Source organism: Heterocephalus glaber, unplaced genomic scaffold (genome assembly GCF_053883595.1).
Source record: "Heterocephalus glaber isolate CG9 unplaced genomic scaffold, H.glaber_assembly_v1.0 deba00001444, whole genome shotgun sequence".
In the NCBI taxonomy this organism is placed as follows: domain Eukaryota; kingdom Metazoa; phylum Chordata; class Mammalia; order Rodentia; family Bathyergidae; genus Heterocephalus; species Heterocephalus glaber.
In genome coordinates this window covers 28,092,975-28,108,364 of record NW_028258297.1, presented here as the reverse complement: position 1 = coordinate 28,108,364, position 15,390 = coordinate 28,092,975, and the positions used below count along the sequence as shown (strand labels likewise).

Here is a 15,390-nt window from a genome sequence, read left to right as displayed (position 1 = left end):
AAAAAAAATGAAATACCTAGGAGTCAATCCAATGATGGAAGTAAAAGACCTCTACATTAAAAACTACAGTATTCTGAAAAAGGAGATTGAAAAGGATATCAAAAAATGCAAAGATATCCCTTGTTCTTGGGTGGGAACCAATATAGTGAAAATGGTCATACTTCCAAAACTGTTACACAGATTTAATGCAATCCCAATCAAAATTTGAAGAGCATATCTCACAGAACTAGAGAAAGCAATCCTAAAATTCATATGAAACCAGAAGAAATCTAGAATACTAAAGGCAATTCTGGGCAACAAAGGCAAGGCAGGGAGCATCACAATCCCTGACTTGAAATTATACTACAAAGCTACTGTGATAAAAACAAGATGGTACTGGCAAAAAAAAAGACCTGAGGATCAGTGGAATAGACTATAAGATACAGAAACAACCCTCAAGACGCTCAACCAGCTTATCTTTAACAAAGGTGCCAAGCACATTCACTGGAAAAAAGACAGCCTCTTCAAGCAGTGCTGCGAAAACTGGCTTTCCACATTGCAAAAACTAAAACTAGATCCATGTCTCTACCATGCACTAAACTTGCATCTTTGGAATGGCACCAAACCAAGTCTCCAGTTTCTTTTGCTCAGGAATGAGGGATTTTCAGTTCAATGAGCTCTTTGATAAATCCATTTAGGAGAGATTTATGTTCATCCAGTAATGGCCTTGAATGGTGTACCAAAACTAATCCTCAAAACACAGCTTTCCTTGTTTTATTTGTTAGGCTTTCACTATGAAATTAAGAGGTCAAACAATATTTTTTCTATTTAAATATGATAAGTACCTTGTTTCTATGTGACAGCCTGAATGCTATTAATGACCTCTGTCCGGTAATTCCCAGCTCAGGGTGTACTTTGTCCTCTGTTCACCCAAGTTGGACACCACTACCTCTTTGCCTTTGCTGTTCCCAATGCCCCCTTCTACGTGGAGTCAGCCTGAAACGCAGCAAAGCAGGTGACCCCTGGGAGCCACGTCTACTCCAAGGCTTAGCTGGCTTGTGCTTTTACCCAAGTTGGAAATCAAAATAGAAGTGGAGAAACTAAACTCACTTGGTGAGGAGCCCCATGAAAGAAGGTGACAGCAAAGAACAAAAAATGTCCCCTGCCACAAATATTGATTCCACAAAAATAGGAGTATTATTCTCCTGCTGAAATCATGGAGTTTTATCTGAAATTCTTTGGTTGGGTCATATACTGTCATATCAGAGCATCTCATAATAATTTATTCTCTAGGATTACAAATGTTGTATAGAACATAGTAGACAATGTCCCAAGTAAGTTACAGATTTTATTCTTACCTGGTAAAACCAACACATTAAATAAATTTATATATTTAACATAATCCTTGGATGTCTGCATCCTTGGATGAAATGATATGCAGCAAAAAAACATAATAAATGATGCATAATAACACTTTCAATGTATTTTTTTCTAAGTTTTTGCCAAGGAGAGCCACAAAGTCCTCTAAGATCAATAGGCAGATTTTATATCCCAATTTATACTCCTGGTCTCAAGAAATATCACAAAAAAGAACTCTACCACTTTCCTCTTCCATCAAACCAACTATAATAAACACTTGAGAGACTGGTAAGGATGCCCTATGGTTCCTCCTCCATCAGTATTCTCTACCTTAGTCCCAAAGAATTAAACAACACTCAGCAAGGAAATGAGTCATTGAGTCTTAGGAGTTTATGAAAGAGAAGGCCTTGCTTATCTCCTTTGTTATTTTCAACTCCACATGATATAAATGTCCATTCACTCTTTGTCTTAGTCATGATAATCCCTGAAAAAGTATGACCACACGTACCTTTTGGAAGAAAGTACCTTTCTCCTTTCATGGTGGCTAACAGACTTTTGGAGGAAATCCCAAATATTCTTCCCTCATCCCTTCCAGTCACATCCACCAGAACTAGGAAAACTCCCCTAGTGACTGCTCAGTGTTCACAGACCTTTTGCACAATTTCCCAGTAGACAACAACCTCCTGTTACTACAGTACTTCTCATTGCCGAGGCCGTCTAAGAAATATGCCATAACAGTAACCCTGAAGGTATGTGTGTGTCTGCGGGTGAGATTTGGGGGTTGTACTGGAGAGGGTCAACCTTGTGTCCTCTGGTTGAAATGGAAGTCCTGCTTTTTCCCTTTGGCCAAGTAAAGAGAAAATCTGGAGACATAAATGATAAAAAAAAAAAAAGCAAAGGTCCCAGAAAAAGAGAAAAACTGATGTCTTTGGTGTTTCATAGACATCTGCAAAATACAATATTCTTCCAAAGAAGGAAGACTCCCCATTTTCTTTGAAGGTTCAGACTCTGCCCAAAACTTGTAATGGACCAGAGCCTACAGTGAATATCAGGTGGAACTCTCTGATTGAGTCGCCTAATTCTGAATCAAAGGCCACCTAGAACCATCAGTATTAATAGTATATTAGGAAATTATGTTATTAGCTAAGTAACATTGAAAATTGGTATATAAATGAAGTTAGCCTTTTAATAAATTATGAAGTAATCCTGAAGTAAGCCTTTTTATCTTGAAGCTTTAGTAACACTTTAAGACCATTTCAAAATAAAGTCTGGTATTAAGTCTGTCAAATAAAAAAATTGGACCGTTCAAATAATCTCAACAGTTCCTGCTTATATTTTGCACTGTTTTCTCACTGTACCAAAATATGTAAAACAAAGTCATGTCCCCAGTGAACTACTTCTGCCCACCAAACCCCACTTCTAGGGTTTCCAGTACCTCTTAAAAGCTGAAGACAAAGTTGGCAAAACATGAGCTACAAAATCCTACAAACATAGCAGCAAATGGTGTTGCTATCTAAAACTAATATCATTATTATAAAACACATTGTATTTCAGAATACCTACCCAGGCATAAAGCATCAGTGATGCAAAGTGTACAGTCTAAGAGGGTACCTGATCTCTGAAGACATTTTTAGTCCTCTTTGGGGAAACACGATAGATTCAAGTTAACTGAAAAAATGAAAGTAGTGCATACTAAATAAATGAATAGTATAGATGGAGTTCTCAAAAACTGTAAATATGTTAAAATGCAGATTTACCAAACTCCACTCCTAAAGATTCTGATTTGATAGTTTGGGAATGAGGCTTGCAGATCGGTGATTTTGGCCAGCTGTACATCTGATGTACATTCAGGTTTCTATCATCAATATTATTCGCGTCCAAGGAACACAAACTTTTATGCATAATGATGAGCTAGGCTCATGGTGAGATATGAAAGAGGAAACCTATCTCTCTGTCACATATTAAATCCTAACTCCTTTTTTGTTTGACACTACAGTTACATGTGAAGCTGTCTATTTCCCAATATGGTGCTTAATCATGTAAAGTTAAAATCTGGTTTTACTCCTCCGAAACCAACAGCAAAAATGGTAGTCATCTTTTAATCTCAAACAAAAAGATTTTATGTAACCCCAAACTAAAAGCATACCAATATTAAAGCCATATCTATATCATGTTACCTTCAAAAAAATATTTTCTTCAAATCTAGGCAATTAAATGAACTGCTTATTTTTCTCTAAGCTAAAGGATGTGTGTGACAGTAGAGAAATACATAAAGAGTTTATTCCCCAGCCACTTGTGATTTGATTGAGAATATAAAGCACAGAAGATCAAAAGCCAAGTGACCCACAGAAGACAATTACTGAAGTTCCAAACTGAGTGATACACAATAAAAGTTGGAAAATGAAAAAATTAGTGTGAACTGGAATCATCAAAGATGCCAAAAGGTCTGCTGGATTCCTTGGATATTGAACAATGACAGAACCCCTGACCCCAAAATATTTAGTTTTCTTCTCTTTATAGAAATCCAGATGAACATACTTGAAATGCATATTTTGCTAGATTTCCTGTCCTAGATTTAGAAGGAATGGGGTTGTTTCGCTCCATAAAACAGACATCAAAACAGTTTTTTGAATAAATATGCATTTCTGGTTAAAGTGATTGTTCTATAATTTATTCACCAACTATAAATTACACATGCTCATGATGGCTTATATACTTTAAGTAATATGAGGAATGCAGATGTATAACACATCTTAATATTCCAGATGTGGATGCCAAGTCAAACCAAGATTAATTTAAAATAACTTATATTCTGAGGTAAATTAGAACAATCATTTAGAAGCTGGAGGCATAGCTCAGTGATAAAGAGTATGTTTAGCAAGCACAAAACTCTAGATTCAATCTTTGGCACAAAAGAAAGAGGAAGGGAAGGAGGCAAGAAATTGTTTATAATCTAGGAAGCCATCACTTGAGACATATAGGGAAAAGTGAAGAGTACTGATTAATAATTACAAAGGTGTAAATATCCCTTGAGAGGGAATATCCTAAGCAAAAGCATCAAAAATAGACTTGATTAGAGACTAAAGAATGATTGGAGAACCTGGAGAAAATGTTGGAAAGATACACTATTGCACAGTGGTTAAATTCTAGACACTGGAGCCAGACTGCTGAGGTTTGGTTTCCAACTCTACACTTGCTTCATCAGCTAAGCCACTGGGACAGTTATTTAACCTCTGCTTCCATTTCCTCACTGAGAAATGAGGAAAACAGCGGACTCTCTCTGAAAGTCATATTGCTAATGAGGCTGTGTCAGTCTCCTAGACAGAGAAATAGATGAATCGAGCAATAACTCATGAAGCTTCTGCTCAGAGGAGGTGTATGTCATTTTTATTGGCATTCTACTTGCTAACGCCACATCATGTTTATGAATGGTAACAATATTATTATATTTTAATATAATAACCCTTGTCTTTTAGAAGCATAAACTGAAATGCCTATCAATTTTTCTTCAAAGTGATAAGAGGAGGGGTACAGTAATGGGATATAAGTGGGAATAGAGAAGGAATGTCTGTAGGGAAAAATGGTAAATGAGTTCATGGATATCGGAACTCATACTGTGGGCCCATTTTACTGCTATAGCACTGCAAGTAAATTTAGGAACATTTTACTATTTTGTCAAATTTTGTTCCTCCTGAAACTCCCCATTGCAGACAAACAAAAATCAAGAATAACAATGACAGTTACAAATCTATCTAGAACTTGACAGTAATTAAAACAGTACATATCAAAATACCTGAGTTGTTTCAAATGAAGTTTAGAATTATATTTTATAAGATTTAACTAAATGTATTGAAAGTCAAGTAATATTTGTAAATGGGATCTCAAGAAGTTGAGGCGGGATGGTAGCTAAGATCCGCTGCCAACTGTCTCCCCACAAAGACAGGGATATGAACAGCTATTCACCCAGCAATTTGCTTTACAGGAGCCGAGGAAGCCCACTAAGTGACTGTAATGCCTGTTTGGGGTATAATAATTTTATGATGATGCACTAAGCAGGCAGGAAGGAAGAGTTGTCCACATCACCTCACCTCCAACTCTAAGTGGGGGAGCTTGAAGAAAGACACCTTCCCACTTGGAGGAAGGAGAAGAAACTAAATCCAGTTGTACACTTGAAACCCAATACCAGACCCACCAGTGAAACCCAGAACTGAGCAGCGTCCCAGGCCCTGCCCGAAAGTCAGGACCCATAAACTGAGCCTCTGGAACCTGCTATCCAGATGGCGAAGGAGAGGCCTCCAGCACCTCCCTTGGCCCCAGGCGTAGAGAAAGCCTCCATCTACCAGGGAACAGGCAAGAACACCAAATGTTCCAGAGAACAGAGCTATGGGGTGGCCTCATAAAGGGGACTCACGCAAAGCATCTGCCACACATCTGTCAAGATCAACCCTGAGCCAAGAGGGATTTCCCTTGGCAGAGAAAGGTAAGCAGGAAGCCCTGACAGTACCCACTCAATCCACAGACATCTTAGGCTTTGACTGCTAGAGAACCCTGTGGCTTTCACAGGTCCTAAACTCAGTTGGATTTCTACCAGATTCCTGCATTGCTGTACAGCCCCTGAGAAAGAGCCAGCCCCACACTGTGCCCCTCACCCAGGCTCTTGTTACACAGCACCACCATGAAGAAGCCACTCCCGGGTTACCATGAAGAAGCGAGGCAGCTGCCTCTCCCTACCCAACACTACAAACCATACAGGAGATCTTACCTGCCCTTCTACAGCCCCAGGAAGAAACTGCACAGTTCCCCCTGAGCGGCTTGGTCTGCAGAAATCCCTAGGAAGAAGCCAGGCAGCCCTGCCACCCTTTGCTGCTGCAGATGCAGCTGATGACACCACTCATGCACCCACGGCCCTGGGAAGCAACTGGGCAACCACCTCGGTGTTTCAGCCTGCTGAGTCTGCTGGGGGGCAGCCACGTGGCCCCATTCAACTGCCCTTGGTCCCTGAGCATAAGTGAGCAGCCTCTCCTGATCAACTCGGTCCACAGAAGCCCAAGGGAGCAGACAAATGGCCTCATCCACATGTCCACAACTTCAGCAAGTAGCCACATGAAAGGGTCAGGGGGAAGGGACTTAGCTGGAGACCCCTGCAGTAGGTCCCAGCCTCCTGTGAGCCACCACAGCACCGGCTAGAGGTTAAGGAATAGATGGAATGAGACTTACAGCGAAGCTTGGGTCTGGTCAGTGCTGTTTATGGCAGCAAAGATGAAAAAGCCCCCAAGCACACCCAGCATTTATTGAGTACAATTGTGAGAAGGAATAGAGAGCTAGGGAGCTCTGAAGTCATCTAGTGAATTACTGCAGAAAACCTGGCATGATGGCGCCAGGCAGGGCTGTCACGGAGTCCACACTGCTTATCTTGCTAGGATAAAAGACCTGCACTGGGACCAGGCACAATTAGCAAGCAACCCACAAGGTCAGTGAGAAGTGATTATTCAGGGGAAAAGATTTTAATTGGGGTCACGCTGACCTCGGCTGCACATAATTCAGCAGGGCCCTGCCACTTCACAGACCAGGACTTAGCCTCGGTGACAGCCATTAGCAAAGGAGCAATACTAGCCCAACTCTGCTAACTGACATGCCCGTCTGAGTCACGCAGGGCCTCGGTCTGACTCCTGATATAAAACAATGTAGCAGAATTGGGGAAGGCAAGAAGCATGTGCCACTCATAGCCCACTGGTACTGGGCAGGGACATCTGCTACAGCCAAGCAGCTTTCTCTGAGTGGCACAGCCAGGCAACTCCCCTAGGAAGTAGACTGGTTGCCTCACCAACCTTTCTACGGCTGCAAGAAGCAGCTGAGCAGCCCATTTTCAGATCCTCAGACTGTTGAGGTCCTGTGAAGCACAGACTTGACCTTGCCCACTCACGCTCAGCCCCAGGAAGCCGCTGGACAGACCTCCCTGAGCAGCCTGGTCTCTGGAAGCCCCTCGAAAGTGCCTGTGTAGGCCACAGAGACTGAGGGGAGCCCAAACTGGGAGCACGGGTGCAGCACAGCCCCCATGCGGCCCTTGGATACTGACAGACGCCCCGCTCCACTACACTCACCTAGGCCCAGTAGGGTGGCCCCACCTGCAACTCTCAGAAACTGACAGACACCCCAGTGCCACAGCCAGGTGCACCATGCTGGGAACTGCCAGAAACCCTGCTTCTCCTAAAGGAACTGCATACTAGCTGCAACCGAGGCCACTGAGACACACGCAGACATTGCCAGCATCAACTACAGCTGGATGCCAATGCTGATGCCCACACGAGCTCACAGGGGAAGAACCTTATTTTGTAGAAGTTATTTGCCTTGAATTCAGTCTGTACTCAACAAATACTGAGGATGTAAAGATGGAAGAAAAAGAAAGGAACCAATTCCTGGTAGCAGTGAAGATGCAGTGATTGTCGTACAACATTGACAATCTCGCAAAATCATTATTTCTTTCTGTGAAAAAATTAGGGAAATGTGAATTCAAAGCTTAATACACAATCAAATTACTATATCTAGAATGGCAAATAATGAACAAATCTTAATTTGGCAAGTGTTCTCCAGTAAAAAACTTGGGCTCCTCGTATTTAGTCTTTTTTCATTCACATGCTTTGTCAGAGATCAGACACACCAAAGGAATGCTTATCAGTTTCGCAACCAGCACAGTGAAGGGAAAGACAACAACTCTTCAGACATTGGAATCACATTTGAAAAACTAAAGCCAGAGGCCACCACTTGCCATTTCACAATGCTCTTTATACCTTGACTCGATTTTAATTATTCTTTCAATGAATATTTACTAAGCATGTACTGGAAACATCCTGACACTTGTCTAGGTACTAATATACATATACGTTATGTATACCAGATATACAATAAAAATACTCATACATGACATTTTTATGCATGTCATATAGCTGTACACTAGCAAGAATAAAAGTTAGGGCAGGATAGTGGGCAAGGGCTGCTATTTTTGATGTGGTGAGCAGGAAACCTTTGTGAAGGAACAATGGAACAGAGAAATGGATGAAGAAGACCACCATATGCACATCCCAGACCCTCCAGAAGGAGAAACCAAGAGACACAGAGGCTGGAGACAAAGGAAACAGGAAACAGGCCAGCGTGACTGCAGTACAGTGCATGGGATGGAGGATACCTGGTAATAGATGAAGTTTTTCCCAGGAAAGGAGTAGAAAAATCCCATGGGATCTTTTGGGCCTTGGTAAATATTTTGGATTCTATTTGAAGGATAAGAGGGAACTGCTGGAAGGATTTCCCAGAGCATGACATAATTAGACTTTCATTTTAAAGGATTTATTTTGCCTGCCTGGCAAGTGCAAGGTCCTGAGTTCAATCCCAGATACCAAAAAATTAAACAAAGGATTTATTTTGCCTCTTATAAGGAGAGTGTTATAGTTTGGGTCTAAATGTCCCCCCAGAGCCTCATGTGGTCATAGGCTGGATCTAGAGTGTGTGAAGCTGGAATTGATTCATGATGCAGTGCTAGGCTCAAGGGCACTAGGATTAAGGGTGTGAGTGCCACCTGCCCTAAGTAGTCTGAATAAGATAAAAGGGGCAGGGAGACGTGTTAACCCTCTTGCTACCTTTGCTGCCTTGTGCGCGCCATGTTGTTTCTGCTCTGCCATGCCCATTTGTTGTCCCTGCCTTGGAGTTGGCTGATTATGGACTGATATGGACTGTACAAACTGTAAGCCAAATAAACCCCTTCCCCTGTTACTTTGGGTGTCTGGTATTTTGTCTCAGCAATGAGAGAAAGTAACTAACACAAACAGGAGTAAGAGCAATGGTGGAAATGGGGATCCTGGAGGCTGTTGCAGGAACACAGAAGGGAGGTAGTGGCTCAGATTACAATGACATTGGCTGAAATACACAAGAATGAATTAAGGATAGTTTTTGAGTTGTTGGTAAAGTTTAGAAAGGAATTGGTAGAAAGGGAGAGATTTAGCATGAATCTACAAGATTTTGGCTTGAGCAACTGGATGAAAGGATATGTCATTCACTAAAGAAAAGTTTCCAGGAAAAGAGGAGAAACAAAACTTTTAGTTCCAGTTCACTCAGCACAGTGAGAATGACTCAGGCCAGCTGGTGCATTGCACAGTAGCAGACAGGTATTGCAACACGGGGAGAAGCAGAATGTGCTGTCCTCTGGGATCTGGGATGTCTCCAGGGCAAGTGGACACACCAGTGCCACACTCACTCAAGTGTCTCTTGTTGACAGGGCTGGGAGGGGATGCTGTTCTTTCGGATGCTGCCCTGCCCACAGGGAAATGCTAATTACTCTAAGAAACTCCCCAACTCCAGCCACCGCTCTGCTCCCAGGTGGGCAAAAGCCTGAAGAAAGTAGGACTGAAAGCTTCCCCTCAAAATAGGAACATGCCAATGGTATCCACTTTCACCACTCCTGTTCAATATAGTCCTCGGAACACTGGCCAGAACAATCAGGCAAGCGAAAGGAATAAAAGAGATATTTATAGGAAAGGAAGAAGTCAAATGATCATTATTTCCCAATCACATGACCTTCTACATAGAAGACCCAAAAAATGTTTGCCAAAGGACTCCTGGAACTAACAGCCAAATTCACTAGTGTAGCAAGACACAAAATCACACACAAATCAGTTGTGTTCCTTACACCAATAATAAACTCCCTGAGAAGGCCAGGGATTTAGCTCAGTGGTTCCGGCACCAGCCTCACAAGCTCCAGGTCCAGAGTTCAATCCCCGGTACCAAAAAAAAAAAAACCTCCCTGAGAAACTAGAAAAATAATACCATTCACAATAGCATCCAAAAAAATTAAATACTTAGGAATTAACCTAATCAAAAATGTGAAAGATCTCTATAAAGAAAACTACTGTACTCTGAAAAGGACAAAAAAAAACAACAAGAGAAAATGGAAAGCTGTACCTATTCCTGTATAGGCAGAATGAATGTTGCCAAGGTCATACCTCCAGAACTAATTGACAGGTTTAATTCAGTCCTTTCCAAATACCAGTAGCATTCCTCAAAAGACTCTAGAAGATAATCCTACAGTTCATATGGAACAAGAAGAGACCCAGAATTTAAAAAGGCAATCCTGGACAAGAGCAAAGCTGGAGGCATCACAACCTGAGACTTCAAGTTATATTACAAAGCTACTGTGATAAAAACCATGTGGTAGTCACACAAAAACAGGTGGGACAGTGGAACAGAATACAGAATTCAGAAATCACCCTAGGCCTATTTAGCTCTCTGATCTTGGAAAAGGGTCAAATCATACACTAGAGGAAAGATAGCCTCTTTAACAAATGACACTGGGAAAACTGGCTATCCACATGAGGAGGAATGAATCTGGACCCATATCTCTACGTACTAAAATAAAATAAAAATGGATCAAAAATCTAAATGTTAAATCAGAAACAATCTGCTGGAAGACAAAATAGGTAAAATTAGAAGACACAGATATAGGCAAGAACTTTTTGAACAGAGTGTCAATTGCACAAGAAGCTCATGAACAATTGACTAATGGTATCATTTGAAATATGAAACTTTTCTGCACTTCAAAGAAAAAAATCAGTAGAGTGAAGAGACAACCTACAAAATAGGGGGAAATTTTTTCCACCTATTCCCAAGATAGAGGACTATTTCCACCTATTCCTAGGATAGAGGACTACTGGTAATACCCAGAACATACAAAGATCTCAAAAATTTAGTTCTCCAAAAATAAAACACCCAATAGAAAAATCAAATAATAAAAAATTCTAACAAAGCTGGAGGGATACAGGAACCCTTGTACATTGTTTGTGGGAATGTAAACTAGTACAATCACTATGGAAATCAGTATGGAGATTCCTCAAAAAACGAAGAATAGAAATTCCATTTGACCCAGCTCTTCTCCCACTAGGTATCTTTCTGAAAGTATTAAAGACATCATCTTATGGTAATATGTGCATACCCATGATTATAGAAGCACAATTGACAATAGCAAAATCTCAGAGGCATCCTATATGTCCATCAACAGATGAATGGATAAAAATGTATCTATACACAATGGAGTACTACTCTGCCATAAACATGAATAAACTTGAGTCATTTGTGGGAAAGTGGATGCCCCTTGGGACTACAATGTTGAGTGAAATAAGTCAGACACACTAGCTTAAATATCACAGGGTTTATCACATATGAGAATCCCAAAATGTAAAAAGCAGGGTTAAATAATTGGAGTAGGGAGATAGATCTTGTGCAAATGAGGACCAAGACATGGAGGGAAGGGGGAGGGAGAAGGGAAACAGATGAATAAAATAATTAAGATGTGTTATGTACATGTACCAGCTCCCTAAGAGAAATGTAAACATATGTACTCCAAACATGTACTAATAAAAATTTTTTAAAAGAAATTTGAAGTCTGAACATCCCTATAAGGAGTATGGAATTCAAATGAATAATCAAAAAATTACTAACAGAGAATGGCCCAGAATCAGGTGGCTTCACGAGTCAATTCAACCAAACAGATAAAGAATTAAAGCCAATTCTTCTCAAAAACTTCCCCCAAAAAGAAGAAGCACTTAAAATTTATTTAATCATGCTAACATTATCTTGATTCCAAAACCAGATAAAAACAAGAAAATAAAATTACAAGTGAATATTGACCATTTATGTAGATTCAAATGGTGTACATAAAACACTAGGAAATAGAATCGAACAGCAATGACCTGCTGGGGTTTATTCCTGTGTTACAAGGCAAGTTTCACATACACAAATATATAAATGTGACAAAAGTACAAAAACAGAATAAGGAAAAAAAATCACAGGATAAGATCTTTGAATGTAGAAAAGACACTTAAATTCAAAATTCCTTCATTATAAAAAGCACTCAAGAAATTAAAATACGGGAAGATTATCTCAACATAGTTTGAGCCTTATATGAAAATTCCAAAGCTAACATTATTACACTGAATGGTGAAAAGCTGAAAGGTTTTCCTCTAAAATCAGGAAAAAGGCAAAGATGCCTACTCTTGCCACTTCTTTTTAACGCAGTCCAAAGCAATTAGTCAATAAAAGGAAGTACATGTCACCAAATCAGAAAAAAGTAAAATTGTTTATTTGCACATAGCATAATCTTATATATAGAAACCTCTAAAGACTCCACAAATATACACACACAAAATTCATGGAATGGATAAGTTTTGTAAAGCTGAAGGACACAAAAATCAGCTCCATTTACTTTTTATTAACATATTAACTGCACTTGTTGAGGGGTCAGCATGACGTTTCCATAGACACATATGGTTTGCACTAATCATAGCTCAACCACTAGTTTTCTACCACCAGCTACACACACACGCACACATACACACTTCTCACTCACAAGTAATCACTACTCTACTTTCATGTCCATTTTTTTTAATGGTTTCCACATATGAGTGAGAAAGTGCAGTATTGTCTTTCTAGGCATGGACTATTTCACTCAGCATCATGTCCTTCAGTTCCATTCATTTTGCCACAAATGAATGAATCCATTCTTTATATCTGAGTAATAGTTCATTTATTTATGTATATTTATATATTTCCATGTGCCATATTTTCTTTATCCATCCCTCTGTTAATGAGCATCCTGGTTGATTCTATATATTTTCTATCCCCCAATTTTCTTTTCTCTATTTCTATATTCATTTGTCATCCTTCAAACACATCTCTCTTTCTGCCCCAAAAAGCTGACATCCCAAAAGCTGAAGCAGGTTTCTCCCCACAGCTCAGCAGTACAGGGTGGCAGTGACAGGTGGAAATTTGCGCTAGAATTCCCAAGCTCACCTTTCCACTTTTATAACTTGACCTTGGTTTCTTCTATCCCTTTTCTATACTTCTCTATACCTCTTTCTTATTTTAATTTTTAAAAATGAATTAAAACTTTTGGTTTCTCACGTAAGAGAAATTATGCAAATATATATTTTAAAAAACACACAAGATCTTGTTATTCAATTCAGACTGGCCTTGAACTCACTATATAGCCAGGCTGGTCTCAAACTTGCAGTGATCTTTCTGCCTCAGCCTCCCAAGTGCTGGAATTACAGGCATGTACCACCCAACCCCCAGCTAAACCATGTGATATTTAAGATTGTGTGTCTGATTTATTTCACTTCATATTTTGGTCTCAAGGTGCATCCATTTTGCTACAAATGACTTTAGTTTATTCTTCTTTCCAACAAAGTAGTATCCATTGTATGTAAATACCACGTTTTCTTTATGCATTCATCTCTTGAAGGACATTACAGGCTGCTTCCAGGATTTAGATATTATGAAGGGCTGCTATAAACATGGGTATGCATGTATCACTGTGATATGATGTCTTTAACTTTTGGGAAAAGATACCTAGAAAGGAAATAGCTGGGTCAAGTGGAATTTCAATTTTTAGTTTTTTGTTAACAAAATAAGTTAAGGTGGGAGGAAGAAAGATGTGGCATTTTCAGTGAGTTGGAAATTAGTTGGCTTGACTTCCAGTCCTAAATTTACAATTTACCATTTGTCTGCCTTCAAATAACCTCTGAATGTCAATTCCATGTGTCAGAGAGAATCTGAAGTTAGTGGGGAAGTGATAAACACAAACGGAGACAAGGTTTCTGAAGATACAAGAAGATGTAGTAGCACGAATGAAGTAGAAGGGTCAACTTAATTGTTTTAAAGAGCAAACTGGGTGTCTACCGTATGCTATGCACTGTTCTAGCCATTTTGTTGATATTATGTAATTCCATATAATCATGTTATGACATATGTGCTATGATTAATTTGTTTTTTACTTTTTTGTTGTGTTTTTTTTTTTGGTACCAGAGATCAAACTCGGGACCTTGCGCTTTCGAGGCAGGTAGCGGAACCACTGAGCTAAATCCCCAGCCCCGTTTTTTACTTTTTTATTTTTAACATTTTTTTTAATTGTGCTAGTACATGTGTGTACTACACCATGTTTGCACTGTTGTGGGGAGTTGAAATTCCTGTCTAGTCTGGCAAGTCTACGTCAATGCGTGGCATCCAAGACCACTCCTATCTTCTCTGAGGTAACCACACCCAAATATGCATGACATTCTTGCTCTCGGTCATCCATCCATCAACAAAGTTTTCTGTGCAGGTAAAGCTTTCTCAGATCACCATTACAATACTCTGCACAGCCTGTGGTTCTGTATCCTTGAAGCCGTTTTGAATCGCTCCCAATTCTACAATATCCTGTCTCCTCCATTAGAATGTCATTTTTTGTTGTTGTTCAATGCAAGTACAAGGTGCAGCGCAAAGTCCTGGGACCTCATTCTTGCCTGGAGTAAATCTGCATTGAATGAAGAAGGAATCCATGACAGGGACTCTCCAGAAATATGTGTTTATTTACCAAGCATGTGCAGTGCCTATATTGCAGAAACAGAACAATGCTCATGAAAAATCTCGGGGGTGGGGATTCCAGCAAACCACTGTTTAGGGAGAGGAGCCTCAAAAATTTTGTTGCTCTGCATCTATGGAGAGAAGAGGACAAAAACAGGATGATTTCAGGTTTGCTACATAGTGAATATAATTCTAGTATGGACAGCAGGTTTTGCTAAAGGAAACCAAGTTGACTCTGGTGAAGAGTGGGCGCCATCAGATATTTACCCTAAAATATAACAGACTTTTCTGATAAGAGAACTAGACAGGTCTTCCAGAGAGTTAGCGCTCTGCTCCCCACGTGTGCGTTTCTGTGTTATCGTGCAGTGTGAGGAAGCCAACAGCAACCATAAAAGCTGCAGACAACTTTGCATTTGGGAAGACGGGTTTGGAGAGCAAAGTGCAGGTGGAGGACAAGGGCTGCAAGTTGTTTACCTGTGCTGCGGGGGGCGCTGTATTCAGCAAAAGCTGCTTCACCTGAAAGACACAATGGAAACTTTGAAAACAGGAGCTTCGATAGGCTTTATGAAGAGCCTTTGACATATTCGAACGGTGTCCTCGCTGGATCATTGCCTGCATGATTGCTGAAGTCATCTCTTTGGGAAAGAGACTGGCAAGAAATGTCAAGGA

General features: G+C 40.2%; 1 protein-coding gene across 1 annotated transcript in view; it reads right to left on the bottom strand.

The window, feature by feature from the left end:
- Window positions 1-11,962: 11,962 nt before the first annotated feature.
- LOC101722069 (alpha-2-macroglobulin-like) overlaps window positions 11,963-15,390 on the bottom strand; it is a 53,401-nt gene continuing 49,973 nt past the window's right edge. Inside the window, 2 exon segments of the mRNA XM_087214234.1 lie at window positions 11,963-14,671; window positions 15,196-15,237. Coding sequence (XP_087070360.1) covers window positions 14,595-14,671; window positions 15,196-15,237 — 119 coding nt within the window. The 3' untranslated portion in view covers window positions 11,963-14,594.